Source organism: Polyodon spathula, chromosome 55 (assembly GCF_017654505.1).
Source record: "Polyodon spathula isolate WHYD16114869_AA chromosome 55, ASM1765450v1, whole genome shotgun sequence".
Lineage (NCBI taxonomy): Eukaryota > Metazoa > Chordata > Actinopteri > Acipenseriformes > Polyodontidae > Polyodon > Polyodon spathula.
In genome coordinates this window covers 500,913-517,520 of record NC_054588.1, presented here as the reverse complement: position 1 = coordinate 517,520, position 16,608 = coordinate 500,913, and the positions used below count along the sequence as shown (strand labels likewise).

General features: G+C 40.5%; 2 protein-coding genes across 2 annotated transcripts in view; one reads left to right on the top strand and one right to left on the bottom strand.

The window, feature by feature from the left end:
* Positions 1–5,031, bottom strand: part of si:ch211-212k18.5 (sal-like protein 1) — a 25,293-nt gene extending 20,262 nt beyond the window's left edge. Inside the window, exon 1 of the mRNA XM_041239485.1 lies at positions 4,924–5,031. Within this exon, the coding sequence (XP_041095419.1) occupies positions 4,924–4,930 (7 nt within the window). The 5' untranslated portion in view covers positions 4,931–5,031. The remainder of the gene's footprint in view (positions 1–4,923) is intronic.
* A 2,714-nt stretch (positions 5,032–7,745) lies between these two features.
* On the top strand, positions 7,746–14,755 carry LOC121307324 (E3 ubiquitin-protein ligase CCNB1IP1). Its single transcript, XM_041239503.1, has 3 exons — positions 7,746–8,042; positions 14,040–14,376; positions 14,541–14,755. Exons 1-3 carry the CDS (start codon positions 7,746–7,748, stop codon positions 14,753–14,755), a joined length of 849 nt encoding a protein of 282 aa, XP_041095437.1.
* The last annotated feature ends 1,853 nt before the right edge of the window (positions 14,756–16,608 follow it).

Below are 16,608 nucleotides of genomic sequence, written 5' to 3'. Positions count from 1 at the left end.
TTGCTGTACCCGTTTTACCAGCTTGCATGTTTACTGCTGTGTTTCACGGTTATTCAACAGCTCTGCTTTATTTTCAATTCCCCGCAAAGCTCCGAGATTCTGAAGGGATGATTTGAAATTGCGCTGTCATTAGCTGGCCCCCCCCCGATTGGATGCACGGCAGAAGGGACGGTCTTAACAGAACCTTCTCGACCAATCGCGGGTCAGAACGCCGTTCTACACCCGCCCTCCCTTGCCCTTGTGAAATACCGCGAGCTGTTAACGGCTCATTTTGAATTTGAAAGTCAGGCGTCGAGCTGCCGTCGCCTGTCCGACTGTTAAAAACTAACGACACGAAAAAAGTAAGTCGGCCACTATTTATTTAGTTTTAATCGTCTTGAAGCTAAAATACAGTAATTCCTCCCAACAGAGGGTCACAATTCACAAGGCCCTAAGCGTAAAGCTAGAAAAAAAAAAAAGTTGTTTTTGTTTCACTTTGGTCAACAAGAGGGCTCCAACCAATTCGAAAATATTTAAATACTTTGACCTTATTTTTGAAGGTTTATTAACATAATCTTTTTTTTTTACTTATTTTTAATCTAAATCTACAGTACGGACATTACTTTGCTTGTTATATATTATTGTTTGGTATTGAGAGGGTAATAGGCCTGTCAAGCTATTTGCATTTCAAAAAGACAGTTCAATTATATGTAACACAAATACAGTATCTTTAAATCGTTATGCGTGCACAGTTTTAACAGAAAAGCTTCCAAAATACATCAAGCCTAACCGATGTCAAATCTGCAAAGCCCGTGTATGATAATGTAATAAAGCAGGATACTGTTCATATTGATTACGAAATGGAAATTGCATAAATAAAGAACAAAAAGCCCGCCGGGATTTCACACGTGATTGCACGCAATGCCTCTGCTTTAAATATCGATTTGAGGGGTGCTTGTGAAACCCGAAAAGATTTAGTTTCTCACGGAATGTCTTTATTACTTTCCCAAACCTTTTTTTTTTTTTTTTTTTTACAAATACCGTATCATCTGCTTATAGAGGAAATCAGTGAAGCGTTGACTTACTTAAACTCATAATAACGAGTATACGAACTTATCTGTACGCAGCAGATGACACCGTCGAGATTCAATAGCTTTCGCACAAAGGTGGTCATTTCGCCTGGGTGGGTAACAGTGCCTGAATGAAACTCGGAGAAAGCAATTAGTCACAGCGGGAGGCTTTCCATTTCATTTACAAATATAAATGGCTCGCTTTACAATTTGTTTTAGGAGAACATTTCATTAAAGGGATTTTGTAGTGCCTCTGTGTATATATATATATATATATATATATAGAGAGAGAGAGAGAGAGAGAGAGAGAGAGAGAGAGAGAGAGAGAGAGAGAGAGAGAGAGAGAGAGACACACACACACACACACACACACAATTATATGTTGACTAAGTTGGCCCTTCATGTTATTAGTATAACTAGAATATTTAGTTGAAACTTCTCTTTTGTAAAAGAAAACATATTTTATGTCCAATTTATAAAAAATGGTCTGCCTTTTCCTCAGTTTTCATAATCAGTTTTAAAAAGCTTTCCTCTGGGTTAAAGCATAGACTGGGACAATAGGTGACCCTTCTACACAGAGCGAGTGATGAGGGTATGGAATGGGTTACCACGCCATGTTGATGCTGACTCACTGGGATCCTTTGAGACTTGCCAAAGCGTTGAGCTAAAATGTCTAGGAACCAGACAAGCACCGATGGGCTGAATGGTCTCCTCTTGTTCTTATGTGTTACTAGTTAAAGTAAATAAAAATCATTATGTGAAATCGAGTCCTGCATTAAGTTCAATATATTAATGCCAAACTTTTCATGTTATTTATCAACAAGTTGTGCCAGGGGTGACGCAGTAAAAAAACTGTCCCTTTTGTTAATTTTTTTGTTCCTTATAACACTTTCTTATGAGATGCTGAAACACTAATGCATGCCTTTGTTTCACCTAGAATTGATTCTTCTAATGCATTTTGCTCTGTTATCCCAAAACCCGTGGCATCTCGCTTACAGCTCATTCAGTTCAACTTGTCACAGAGAAAATACCATTTTGTCACCGGACAAAAATTGCATTGCGTCCAGTGTCTAGAGACCGTTATCTCTGTTTTACGATAAACACATTTTGTCCTTTTTAAATTCTAATTGTATTATTTTTTTCATATTTTAAACTATTTTTATTGGTTCTCTAATTACTGTTTTCAAAATATTTTTTATTAGACTGCTTTCTAATTGTTGTCAGTTTTGTGTGTGAATTCAATTGATCTGACCAGATGAAAAGGATAATGGTCTATAGATAGAGATTTTGTCTACAAGTGGCTGCTAAAAACGAAATATGTCCTATGGAAGTTGAAATATGTCCTATGGAAGTTGAAATATGTCCTATGGAAGTTGAAATATGTCCTATGGAAGTTGAAATATGTCCTATGGAAGTTGAAATATGTCCTATGGAAGTTGAAATATGTCCTATGGAAGTTGTTTTGAAGACAGGAACTTGTCTAATGCCACATTCAGATTTTTTCCATGTGTATGGATGTTGGCCCACATTGAACATGGGAGCCTACACAGGATTCAATACACATGGAAACGACAAGAATGTGTCAATAAACAAGTTAATTTCTGCAAATATACGCCCTATGGGAGGGTATTTAAACACTTCCTTAGTAAATATTTAATTTGTGGTCTTCACTTGTAAGAACAATTATAGACTATTGCCCTTTTAAAGGAAGTCAAATAATTATTGGACTGTGCAGGGCAGAAACTGTTTTCAGCGATTCATTTCTAAATCCACAGTGACAGAACCAGTAAAATATCTCCTGGCAGCTACGCTTTTGGGGATTCTTATTCCCAGTATAAACCTCCTGCCAGTGTGAAACTCCACAAAGACTGCAGTTACCTGCAGGGCTAAAGAAAGGGAATTATTTCTATTTTATTGTAAGTTTAGCGAAAGGGAAGAGGGTAGTTATATTAAGATTTCGTTTTGTGCAGCTACTGGCAGCAGTGAAATTAGCTGCCTTAGTGTCAGTTAAAATACTACTGGTAGTAACATCAGCCAAATTCTAGACTACACTTACTTGCAGTAAATCTCCCAAAGTACTGTTCGGTAATATTAGTTAAAGAAATGCAGTTTCTATAAGTTATCCAGATTGCTTTTAATTAAGGGTGTAAAGACTGAAAGGTTAAAAATTAATATTCAAAATGGCATAGGGTGCTGATAAACTGTCTGCACTGATTTTAACATTTCATCAAAAAGACTGAACTATTTACAGTTCATTGAAACATTATAACCCTCTGTAATTGAATACAGTGTGTGGAAATCAGTAACAGTAAAAAATATAGATTGCTGTAGAATGCTTTTTAATGTAAAAATATAGAGAATAGTTTAAAAGGTAAAAGGGCTACTTACAGGGATGGTTTAACCGTACAATCTAATAAACATAGTTGGTTTTAATCTTATAATCACCGGGAAACAAAACAGACGTATTCTGATAATGTGCGGTATACCGAGTACAGGCATAGGCCTTCTGTTTACATTGAAAAGACTGGTCGACCTGCTCACAAAGCGGGCTCATTAGGGTTCATAGCTATAAATGGTAATCAAATCTGACAAACCGTTGTTACATTATCACCCCATAATTACTGTACAGAGTATTTAAACGGTAACACGTCGGTATGTTGTCGTTTTTAATAATAATAATAATAATAATAATAATATTTGGTTCTTACATACTTTTTTATTTTTAGCAGTATTGTAATGATGATTTTAATCAGTCTACATTAACAAAATAAGTACTCGTTGAAACGTTTGTTTGCTTGACTTTGTTCTAGTTTTGCTCTGTGCAGAGTTTATGAAGAAGTACCTGTAATACCGCACTGCAAGATCCACACAACAAACGGGAGAAGAATCTGATGCTCGCAATATCGCTGTCTCTCTGTCTCGCATATTACACTGTATCAGAGACATGAGTCAGCGTGACTTCTAGCGTTGCCTCAATTTATAATTGAAGATACGAACGAGTCATTTTGTGCTCAGCCTAAAACTTCTACAGCCCAAGAGAAAACATTAAAATACCAGAAATATTAAGTGTTGATTGACAATGTTTACTGTTGCCCAAAGATAAAACGCATTTTTTTTTTTTTTTGGAGGGGGGGGGGGGGGGGGGGGGGGGTTGTTGTGTTGTACTGTTAGTCATTTGTAAAACATTCTGATACAATACATAATCTATATTACATAATTTGCAATGCGAAAAAAACCTGTTGCATGTCTAACTTTATTATTATTATTATTATTATTATTATATTATTATTATTAAAGTTATTAATTTATTAGCATTATTATTATTAGTTCGATCTTTGAATTGTGATAGCTATAATACAATAGACAGGCTCTGTCTCTGTCTGGAAAATATAGTAGTCAACGAATTACGAAGTGACTTTCCTCTAACGTATCAACTGTACACCCGGTTTACATAATACCTGTAACTTATTATTATTATTATTATTATTGATATATTTTATATTAACAACAAATCTGAAAACTCACCCAGTCTTGTTTATGGTAACGTGACTAAAAACTCTTCTATCGCGTCCCGTCCATGTTTCAAATTACTAAACACATTTTAAATCGCATATTTCTGCAGATATGCAGCTGGTCAGCAACGCCGTGAACGGCGTCAGGAGCGCCAGATCCTTTCATTCAATCTGCACTTGTTAAATCTTCTGCACCAGTCAATATGTTGTTTCTAGTAAATACATGTACAGTAAATTTCAGTCGGATCCCTGTCTCATATTGTTATTGAGGCATCTGCGTTGTCACTACGACGTGCCTGTCTGTTTGTCTGTCTGTGTGTGTCTCAGTTTCTGCTGCAGTGTTTTTCACGCAGCGGCATTACCTTGCATAGCCCGTTCCAGCTGCCCTGTGTTCAGACCTTGTCACCGTCTCTTGGCAACAACGGGGACCGAATGATTTGCCCTTGTGATCGATACTGCTGATGTAGCTCGCGATTCCCTTTGTCCAGCATAAACCTCAGTCCAATTATTTATTTATTTATTTATTTATTTATTGCAACTATGTGTTTTTAAAGTTTAAAATGAGGATTTAAAGTTGCAGACAGACAACAGCATCCCAGTCATGGTGAATTCGTTTTGAAAGGCAATTCCTTCGTGGTGTCATGGTGTTTACTACATTCTTCCTTTGTTATAACAGATATTGGTTTAAAAAGGTTGTAGTGTCGCACAACTCTTATAAAAGTTTACCATTGTAAAAGCATAGCAAAGTGTAATACATCACAGTGGAAACATGGTAAAACACAGGCAAGCATTATAAAGAAAAACAAAGAAAAACTGACAAATATTGCAAAACAAAGTCCTGTACCAGCGCTCCAGATAAAGGGTTTGGGTCTGGGAGTAACTTACCCTCTAACTTTAACACTGAGAGTAAATTGTATTTTCAGGGGGTAAAATGCAACATTACCTTGAAGTCATGAGTAGTCTCGATAAATACTGAACAATCTTTAATGGACATTAAAAAATAACTTTCCATTTTTACTGCAATGTTAGTTTAACTACAGTACAACCGCGCGTGTGTTCTGCAATGTATTTGATCAGCTCAGCGCATTTTCTTCGACTTATCACACTGACTGCACTTTTTTAGCGGTTGCATCTGACGATGGTTCCAGCTGGATTTGTAGCTGGACTGGGGTGTTTACTAGAGGTGTGCGACCCGGTTCCTTTGAAACCAGGTACCCGGTTCCTGCTTTGGAAACGACTTACCGGATACAGGGATCAAGTTCCAGTGCTATTATGTTTTTAATAAAACTGATTTTTAAAAACATTAGTTTCTGTCAAAAATACATTTGATAATTGACAATTTGATAGTTCACAGAAGAGCTTGACAATGTATTTATTACAGCATTAAAAGTTATTTTAAAAGTTTTATTATTATTATTATTATATTTATTTTCATGGACAATAATTCAGTCTCACTTTGACATGAAGGGATGATCGGATCTTCTTCAGATTGGCTTCGGGTAAAATTAATTCTCTGCACCTCGGTGGGATCGTTAGCAAGACAACTCCAAGCCGAACACGACAAGATTTCGGCTACCTAAAAATTATGGGGTCGTATTTTGGCTTGGGATCCTAACATACCCTGACCTGTTTGCACATACTATGTGGTTAAAGATTTGTTTAATTGTAAACTTTGTGAAATTTGCAATTAACAAGGTTCATATATAAGCACATGATGGCTTTCACTGTGTAATAAAAGTGTTACTGTGCAAATTGGAGATTATTGATTAGTTTGTTAACTTTAATTATACAGGGTGATTTCATAGATTGCACAATATTGTCGGAGCATTGCAAAAGCTGCATCGTTTATTCATATCTTATATGGACAGTCTGGCAAATATTTGTCCTTTTCATAACTTATGTGTCGCACAGTTTTTGCAGTCTATTACTTAACCCCACACACCCACCCCTCCTTTCTACTCGCACATTGACATACGGACATGCGTTTCAAAATAGTTTTGGAATCGGAATACCCGGTTCCAATGGCAGACACCTGGTTTGGAACAGATTCCAAAAAATCTCAAATTCACATCTCTAGTGTTTACACTTCAACCTGTATAGCTTCGAATTCTTCTTATTCTTACTGTGATTGGCTGCAAAGACAACAGGGCTAGCCAGCGATTGGATAATGTTTGTTGGGTGGGTTTTTCTTGTGTATAGTTTCCTAGTAACTGAAGATTTTGTATTCTGGGAGATGTAGTAGTGGAAGTTTTAGGGGAGGGGAGGCAGACAAGCTGCAACAAAATTGCTATCCAGGTACGCAGGTTAGCTGGACCACTGCCTGTAATACAGTGTGTGGCAGTTTACAAAATAGCATTCCACCCAGTTCTTACCATGCTTTCTCAGTCTGTTCCCAAGAAATCCAATGCTTTTGCACCGAGGCATAAAAACATGCACAGAAAAACAAATCTGCGAAATGAAATCTTTCAGCTTTTTAACAGTAATAATTATATTATTCCTTTGTTTTCTTGTTTTATTTTATTGAACACGGTTAAACTGGACAGTTTATTTTACGTGAAGCCACAGCAAGTACAAAGTGAAACTGAATTCGCAAATGCACTCCTGTTTTTTTTTAAATCTGCAACTGAATCCATTATTATTATTATTATTATTATTATTAATACGTATCATCCAAAGTCCTGCTAAGAGCTGAATTTACCGATTTAGATCCATAATAAAATGTGCAATGATCAGACTCCTTCTGTAGAGTTTAATTGGTAGCAGCCTGTGTGAATGACACATGCCAGAGGTCCAACGGCTAATAGAGGCTATTGTATCTTACAGGATCGTATATGACAGGTTCAGATGTATGTAGACATGAAGGCTAACACCTAATTTGGCCTGCATGTGCTTGAATTGGAAAAATGGTTTAACACACTAAGGGCCATATTTTCAAAGTGTTTACTCCAGGCTATTAACTCTTATTTTAGTTATTAACACAACAAGAACCAAACTCTTAAAGACTCCAAATGGGGTTTTGTTTTTCATTTTGTAACATTTTTTTTTTCTCCTTGACAAAAAACAGGAGTTAATTTAACAGTGGAGGAAAAGCTTTGAAAATATGACCCTACATGTTTAAAAAAAATATTCCAGCCTTCAGACCCCAGCATGCTTCTCCCTCTCTCCCTGGTCTCAGGCTCTCAGCATGGCTCTGTACGAGGACACCCTGCTCTGTAACTTCCCTAAGTGCCGCGCCAAGCTGTCGGGATTCGCCTGGGTCACGGCCTGCTCCCACATCTTTTGCGACCCTCATGGGAGTGGGGAGTTTAGCCGCTCCCCTGCCGTCTGCCCCGCCTGCGGCAGCGCCCTTTCCGGGAAACTAGACATCGTGCGCTCCGAGCTGAGCCCCCCCGAGGAGTATAAGGCCATGGTGCTTGCAGGACTGAGACCGGAGATCGTGCTGGAGATCAGCTCCCGCGCACTTGCCTTCTGGACCTACCAGGTACTGGGAGTTAGACAGACAGTGCTGAATACAGGGCTGGGGATGATATAGGGTTAAGTGCTGAATAGAGGGGCTGGGGATGATATAGGGTTCAGTACTGAATAGAGGGGCTGGGGATGATATAGGGTTCAGTACTAAATAGAGGGGCTGGGGAGATAGGGTTCAGTGCTGAATAGATGGGCTGGGGATATAGGGTTCAGTGCTGAATAGAGGGGCAAGGGATGATATAGGGTTCAGTGCTGAATGGAGGGACTGGGGATGAAACGGTTCAGTGCTGAATAGAAGGGCTGAGGATATAGGGTTCAGTGCTGAATAGAGGGGCTGGGGAGATAGGGCTCAAGATAGTTCTGGAAATCAGCTCTCAGGCATTTGTCTTCTGGACCTATCAGCTAGAGTGAGGCTGTGCATTAGGTAGCGTTCAGGGGCTGGTTGCATAAAACAACTACAGTATTAATTCTAGGTAACATTTTTTCCCTTTAAATGTGTTAAGCTGCTTTCTGCAATACACTAAACTCAAGGGAAAACTAAGTTGAAATGTAGAGGGGCTGGATACTCTGAATATAGGGGCTGTCAGTTGAATAGTGCTCAGAACTGGCTAGAGCATACGAGGAAGGGCTTCTGAGGCTGTCGTATTGAATAGAGGTCAGGGCAGGGCTACAGAATATCCACAATGTGTATCAAAGATTATTCCCCCAACACCCCCAGAATCGTGGTTATCGGGCTCATATTGTTCGAGTCTGGACACATTGTCACTCAAAAACAAATGCACACTTTTCACTTTAATTCTCATGCTCTGTTCTGTTTGGGATGTATTTATAAGCAAGATAACAAAGCATGATGCCAAACAACACGTGACGCAGCGATACAGTAATACAGCATCGGTGGGAATAGCAGTGATACAGCATTACAGCATCGGTGGGAATAGCAGTGATACAGCATTACAGCATCAGTGGGAATAGCAGTGATACAGCATTACAGCATCGGTGGGAATAGCAGTGATACAGCATTTCAGCATCGGTGGGAATAACAGTGATACAGCATTTCAGCATTGGTGGGAATAGCAGTGATACAGTATTACAGCATCGATGGGAATAGCAGTGATACAGTATTACAGCATCAGTGGGAATAGCAGTGATACAGCATTTCAGCATCGGTGGGAATAGCAGTGATACAGCATTACAGCATCGGTGGGAATAGCAGTGATACAGCATTACAGCATCGGTGGGAATAGCAGTGATACAGCATTACAGCATCAGTAGGAATAGCAGTGATACAGCATTACAGCATCGGTGGGAATAGCAGTGATACAGCATTTCAGCATCGGTGGGAATAACAGTGATACAGCATTTCAGCATTGGTGGGAATAGCAGTGATACAGTATTACAGCATCAGTGGGAATAGCAGTGATACAGTATTACAGCATCAGTAGGAATAGCAGTGATACAGCATTTCAGCATCGATGGGAATAGCAGTGATACAGCATTTCAGCATCGATGGGAATAGCAGTGATACAGCATTTCAGCATCAGTAGGAATAGCAGTGATACAGCATCAGTGGGAATAGCAGTGATACAGTATTACAGCATCGGTGGGAATAGCAGTGATACAGCATTTCAGCATCGATGGGAATAGCAGTGATACAGCATTACAGCATCGATGGGAATAGCAGTGATACAGCATCAGTGGGAATAGCAGTGATACAGCATTACAGCATCAGTAGGAATAGCAGTGATACAGTATTACAGCATCGGTGGGAATAGCAGTGATACAGTATTACAGCATCAGTGGGAATAGCAGTGATACAGCATTTCAGCATCAGTAGGAATAGCAGTGATACAGCATTACAGCATCAGTAGGAATAGCAGTGATACAGCATTACAGCATCGGTGGGAATAGCAGTGATACAGCATTTCAGCAGTGATACAGCATTTCAGGGAATAGCAGTGTGTGGCAGAGCAAAGCTCTGCTCTTTAGAAATTGGCAGGGATGGGGTTAACTTCCCCTACCTGCCTGGGTTTATTATGTTCAGGTGGCTGGGGTTGATTAGTTGATTAGGTTGATTAACGATCAATCAGCGCCCAGCCACCTGATATAAAAGGAGGCCTCTGCTTCTCATTTGGGGAGAGGGAGCTGAGGAAGCAGGTTGGTGTTTGTGTTGTGGTTTTTGAATTTTCTAAATCCAGTGAAGGCATTGCCCAGCCTGGAAACCTTTATTTTTGTGAGTTTTGTTTTTGCTTTATTTGTGTTTAAATTGTTTTGTTTTGGCCCTTGTGCCCTTTCATTTTGTGTTTATTTATAATAAAATAGTTATTTTTTTGAACTGCAGTCTGTCTCTGGGCCTCTATCCACTCGCCAGCCTGCCACACAGTGATACAGTGATACAGCATCAGTAGGAATAGCAGTGATACAGTATTACAACATCAGTGGGAATAGCAGTGATACAGCATCAGTGGGAATAGCAGTGATACAGCATTTCAGCATCGATGGGAATAGCAGTGATACAGTATTACAGCATCAGTAGGAATAGCAGTGATACAGTATTACAGCATCAGTAGGAATAGCAGTGATACAGCATTACAGCATCGATGGGAATAGCAGTGATACAGCATTTCAGCATCGATGGGAATAGCAGTGATACAGTATTACAGCATCAGTGGGAATAGCAGTGATACAGCATTACAGCATCAGTAGGAATAGCAGTGATACAGTATTACAGCATCAGTGGGAATAGCAGTGATACAGCATTTCAGCATCGGTGGGAATAGCAGTGATACAGTATTACAGCATCGGTGGGAATAGCAGTGATACAGCATTACAGCATCAGTGGGAATAGCAGTGATACAGTATTACAGCATCGGTGGGAATAGCAGTGATACAGCATTTCAGCATCGGTGGGAATAGCAGTGATACAGCATTTCAGCATCGGTGGGAATAGCAGTGATACAGCATTTCAGCATCGGTGGGAATAGCAGTGATACAGTATTACAGCATCAGTGGGAATAGCAGTGATACAGCATTACAGCATCGGTGGGAATAGCAGTGATACAGTATTACAGCATCAGTAGGAATAGCAGTGATACAGCATTTCAGCATCAGTAGGAATAGCAGTGATACAGCATCAGTGGGAATAGCAGTGATACAGCATTACAGCATCGGTGGGAATAGCAGTGATACAGCATTTCAGCATCGATGGGAATAGCAGTGATACAGTATTACAGCATCAGTGGGAATAGCAGTGATACAGCATTTCAGCATCAGTAGGAATAGCAGTGATACAGCATCAGTGGGAATAGCAGTGATACAGTATTACAGCATCAGTGGGAATAGCAGTGATACAGCATTACAGCATCAGTAGGAATAGCAGTGATACAGCATTACAGCATCAGTAGGAATAGCAGTGATACAGCATCAGTAGGAATAGCAGTGATACAGCATCGGTGGGAATAGCAGTGATACAGCATTACAGCATCGATGGGAATAGCAGTGATACAGCATTTCAGCATCGATGGGAATAGCAGTGATACAGTATTACAGCATCAGTAGGAATAGCAGTGATACAGCATTTTAGCATCAGTAGGAATAGCAGTGATACAGCATCAGTGGGAATAGCAGTGATACAGTATTACAGCATCAGTAGGAATAGCAGTGATACAGCATTACAGCATCGGTGGGAATAGCAGTGATACAGCATTTCAGCATCGATGGGAATAGCAGTGATACAGTATTACAGCATCAGTAGGAATAGCAGTGATACAGCATTTCAGCATCGGTGGGAATAGCAGTGATACAGCATTTCAGCATCGATGGGAATACAAGCTTTTTGCTATTTTGTTCATTTCTTTTTATTCATATTTTGGTCAAATTTCCATTTTTATTATTAAAATGCCACCTCCAAGTCACCAGCCATATTTACTATTATCGGCATGGTGTGTATTTGGTTAAGTGCATTTTACCTTTCTATATATTCATTCCATCAAAAGCTTTCAATTATAAAAGCAGTATTTAAAATGTATAATTTCCATGATCAATTTACTTATTTGCAATGTAATGCCAATTTAGAATCTAGAGGCGTGAACATGTCTGAATAGGGGTGTGTCGATTCATCGATTCACACAGTGAACTCTGATAGTTTTCATCATAAGAACATAAGAAAGTTTACAAACGAGAGGAGGCTCCCTACCTATCACTGTGTTCAGGGTGTTTTTCTTAAGTCCTCCGGCTGCCGAGCGAAACGGAAGCTGAGCGGAGGCGGGTTATTAATGTTGATGATCTTATCAGGGCGATGGCGCAATTCAACCTGCTCTGGCCGGTTTAAAATCCAGTGTGCACGCGCCTCATGTTCTGATAAGTCACGCTATGTGGAAAATGTGTAGGTTTGAATCAACTATTCCGGGAATACAACCAATGTGAGTGTCCGTGACACCATCAGATCGACAGCACGTCATCACTGTTAGAGACAGTGTCAGATTGTGAAGGTATGATAACTCGATATACACAAGCTACACTAGAAACATTCAATCATATTGTATAGTATCGTGAAGACTATTAGTCTCATTCATACTTCTCCCCTCCATTTCAAACTTAGAAATAAATAACGTAGGGCTGCGTTGTCCTCCGACGCTGTAGCTCTGGGTTGGCTGCATGGTAGGCCTGCAGAGTGAAAAAAAGCGGGCGGCTGACGGCACACGTTTTGGAGGACAGCGTGTGTTCATCTTCGCCGCTCCCGAGTCAGCACAGGGGTGGTAGCAGTGAGCTGAGCCTAAAAACCCAATTGGATATTTCAAATTGGTAGAAAAACAGGGTAAAATCAGTTGGCGACTAGTAAATAAAATAAATAAATAATAATGTTATCATTTTATTTATTTACTGTAGATTCCCCTGATACTGTTTTTTTTATTTTTAAGATAAAGGTTGTTACCACTCAGAATAACAGTCAGTTATGTTTGAAAATGATTGTCTATTGTATAACCCTAACATGTTTCAAATCTATAATTAGGGCTTCTGATTTTTGGTGTTTTGCCCTAACTTTTCTACTCTCCTTTAATAATTCAATTGATACCTGTTAAGCCATTTGTGTATCTCAATCACACACTAAGAAAAGTGTTTGCAGGCTTCTTAATAGTCTCAATACTGTCAGCTGTTTAGAAAGGTGTAATACGGTATACTCTCGTGGATATTTCTCCTGATACACAAGCTGAAAGTCACATTATGTCAGTCAGTGTGAATGTTCACCAGAGCACAGAGTTAAAGGATGGGTTTCTAAACTACATTACCCAGAAGAACGGCAATGGTGCTTGTTTAATACGTTTTGGTTTCGTATATGTCCATTGGATAAAGAGACCTAGTGTCTGGGTGGTTTGTAGTCTGTGCCCCGAAGATTTTGAACATTCTGCTACTCGGGTTCAGTGCTGGCTGGACTTCTGGACTACACATTGAGTATGGTTCAGTACTGGCAGGCTTTCCTAGTAGGTTTAGCATTGGTTGGACTTTCCCAGTAATGAGTTCTTTGTCTGGCTTTAAAATTACATAGTGTTCTGTACTGGCTGGACCTACCTTATAGGGTCTGTGAAGCTGTGAATTAGTAATGTCTTCCTCTCCCTCTCTCATCCTCTAACTCCCACTCTCATCCTCAAATCCTTTAACTCCCTCTCTCCCCTTCATCCTTTAACTGTCTCTCCCCCTCATCCGATAACTGTCCTTAATCCTCTAACTCCCCCTCTCATCCCATAACACTCCTTCATCCTCTAACTCCTTTCCCCCTCATCCCATAACTCTCCTTAATCATCTAACTCCCCCTCTCATCCCATAACTCTCTCCATCCTCTAACTTCTCTCCCCCGCTCATCCTCTAACTTCCCCTCACATCCCGTAACTTTCTTTCATCCTCTAATGCTTTCTCTCCCTCTCTCATCTAACTCCCCCTATCATCCCATAACTGTCCTTCGTCTAACTCCTTCTCTCATCCAACCCCCTCTCTCTCCCTCATCCCTCTCCCTCAGGTGCAGCAAGAGCGCCTGCACCAGCAGTACTCACTGTCCCGCCTGGAGGAGCAACTGAAGCAGACAGAGCTGCTGTGCTCCCAACGGCTGCAGGGGAAGGAGTGTGAGGTGAGCGGGGTGAAGGGAGAGCTCAGCGCCCTCAGCAAGCTGCTAGAGGAGTACAAGCGCAAGTACAGTGACGTCTCTGAGAAGCTTATGGAAAGGAACCGGCAGCACCACAAACTGCAGAGCCTCTACGACAGCCTGAGACTCAGGAACATGGCAGCCAGCAGCCAGGAGAGGGAGAGCAGAGAGAGGGAGAGGGGCAGCCACGGCTACATCTTCTCCAGAGCAGTCGGTGAGAGCTGGAGGGGGAGAGAGGGGAGGAGAGGAGTGGAGGGAGTATCAACTCTTCACTTTCAAGTACTTGGAATTTGTGTTAGAGCCGTATCCACCAACACACTCAGTGAGCTGGAGGGGGGGAAGAAAAGTAATCTAACTGAGCGTCTCTCTTCCCTCCAGGGCAGCCGAAGTTTCACACACCCCAGGGAAGCCGCTCTCACTGCGGGGAGGGGGATCACAAGAACAAACACGCCCTGTTTTACTCCCCGCCACCGGGAGGCACTGTCCCCACTACTGCTGCTGCTTCCGGCTTTGAGGCAGAGAAAGAGGGCTTCTTTCAGTTCCCCTCCCCTGCCCGGGAAGGACCCCACTCGTACTACATGCAGAGACAGTAGGGAGTAGTCACACCCACCTAGCTAACAAAACACGCTCGACAACTGGGCTGTACAGAATGAAACTCGCCCACACACTGCTCAGGGTATTGGGTTTCCAGTTCTCATCTTTTTTTTGTTTTTCACCACGTCCTTCTTGAAATGTATTTTGAGTGAGCTCAGCAAGGTTCACAGCAATATCTGCATAAGACACTTCCAGTAAGTTCCTCATCTTTGTGTATCAGCAGCATGAGACTAAAGGAAGAGAGCGAGACACATTTGATTATCTGTTCTGCTGTGTGAGTGTCCTTGCTGTACATTTGCGCTGTGATGCGTTACCTAATTGATAACAGGATACGATGAGTCTGATATTGTTCATTACAGGGAAGCTCATGTATTGAAGACTAATAATCAAACCAGTCTCTCTCTCTCTTTAGCCTCACACTGGTGATGTGAACATGTGAGGAACTAACTTGAAGCGTCTTGTAATGGTCTTTAGTAGATATTGATGTGAGCCTTGCTAAGTTCAAACTATAAAAATAAGCTTCAAGGGTGCGATGAAAAACAAAAATTGGAAACCAAATACTATGTAGGAGACGTGGGCGGGAGATTGATTTCATTTTGTACAACCTGTTTATTGAACTTGTAGTTGTTAGATCTTCTGTGTTGTGCATTTCCATTCACTAGAACGGTTTCAAAATGTAGAGTTTTGAAAGTAACACATTTTAGCATTTTAGTTTTAAAATATCTGGTACTACATGAGGTTATAGAAATCTGTTTGCAAGCTATGCTTTCAGATAGGGCTGCACTTCCTTGTCCCCCACCCCCTTTCACTGGCTCCTTTCCTGTCATTAAGCAACTCACTGCTTCCCATTGACTAACATGCTTTCAGCCAGTTGACCTAGGAGGTGCAACACATCCTACAAATGGAGGGACGGCACAAGGAAGATTTAGAAAAATATTTAATCAGCTAGAACCCCTGTAAAGGATATTGTTGCGTTACAAGAGGACTTTATTACTATTTTAGGAAATTCAAAAGTTAATTTGGTGCTGCCATTATCATTTGGTGCAAAGTTGAAAATTATAAAGTTACTGTTCGTTATTCAGGTGAAGGACGAGCGCCTTCGATAGTGGACAGCAAAACCTTCACAGACGGTACTCATTCTAGGCTTTTTCCATTGCTTTTCACTGCTTAAATACAGTATTGTATTTTTTGTCACATTCAAATTAAATGTACTAAAGCATGGCTCAAATCTGGCTTGGAAAATTATATTTTTGTAAAAAACATTAAAAAAATAATTGAGCATTGTGAATTGCCAACATGCTTCCTCCATAGAAAATTAAATTGTGATGCTTGTCTGCAGCTACAACATAGCATTGTAACTTGAAACTTGGCTAAAGGGCAGCCTGGCATTAACATTGGGGTCTATGGGGGAGAAACAGGCTGGCTTTAACATTGGAGTTTATGGACAGAAACAGCCTGGCTTTAACATTGGGGTCTATGAGAAGAAATCATATTCAACATGCAACAAAACCACGGTTACCAACATTCTAATTGAAACGTTTGATCACAGCAGAGCTGTTATACCTTGTAAAGATAAAGATCCGACACAAATTTAGAAATTGGCTCAAATAAACCGTAGAAAAAGCAGCATATGTAAGTGTATTACATACATTTACGAGTAAAAAAAAATATGCACAGAACAAAACATTAGATAGCTGAACAGATCTAACTTGCACTTTTTATTCGGAGTCTGAGCTCCGCCATTCTCCTGCTTCAGCACAGCTGGACTCACTGGAAGGTAAGGCAGACAGGCCTGCTTCATCCTGATGCTTCGTCCTGCCGGTCGGTCAGGGTATTGTGCACAATACTCATT

What these genes read in the sequence shown, in the direction of transcription:
- LOC121307324 (XM_041239503.1), top strand. Translation starts at nt 7,746, where the DNA reads ATGGCTCTGTACGAGGACACCCTGCTCTGTAACTTCCCTAAGTGCCGC. An exon ending in TTGCCTTCTGGACCTACCAG is followed by an intron (nt 8,043 to 14,039) that starts GTACTGGGAGTT and finishes CCTCTCCCTCAG; the next exon opens with GTGCAGCAAGAGCGCCTGCA. An exon ending in CATCTTCTCCAGAGCAGTCG is followed by an intron (nt 14,377 to 14,540) that starts GTGAGAGCTGGA and finishes TCTTCCCTCCAG; the next exon opens with GGCAGCCGAAGTTTCACACA.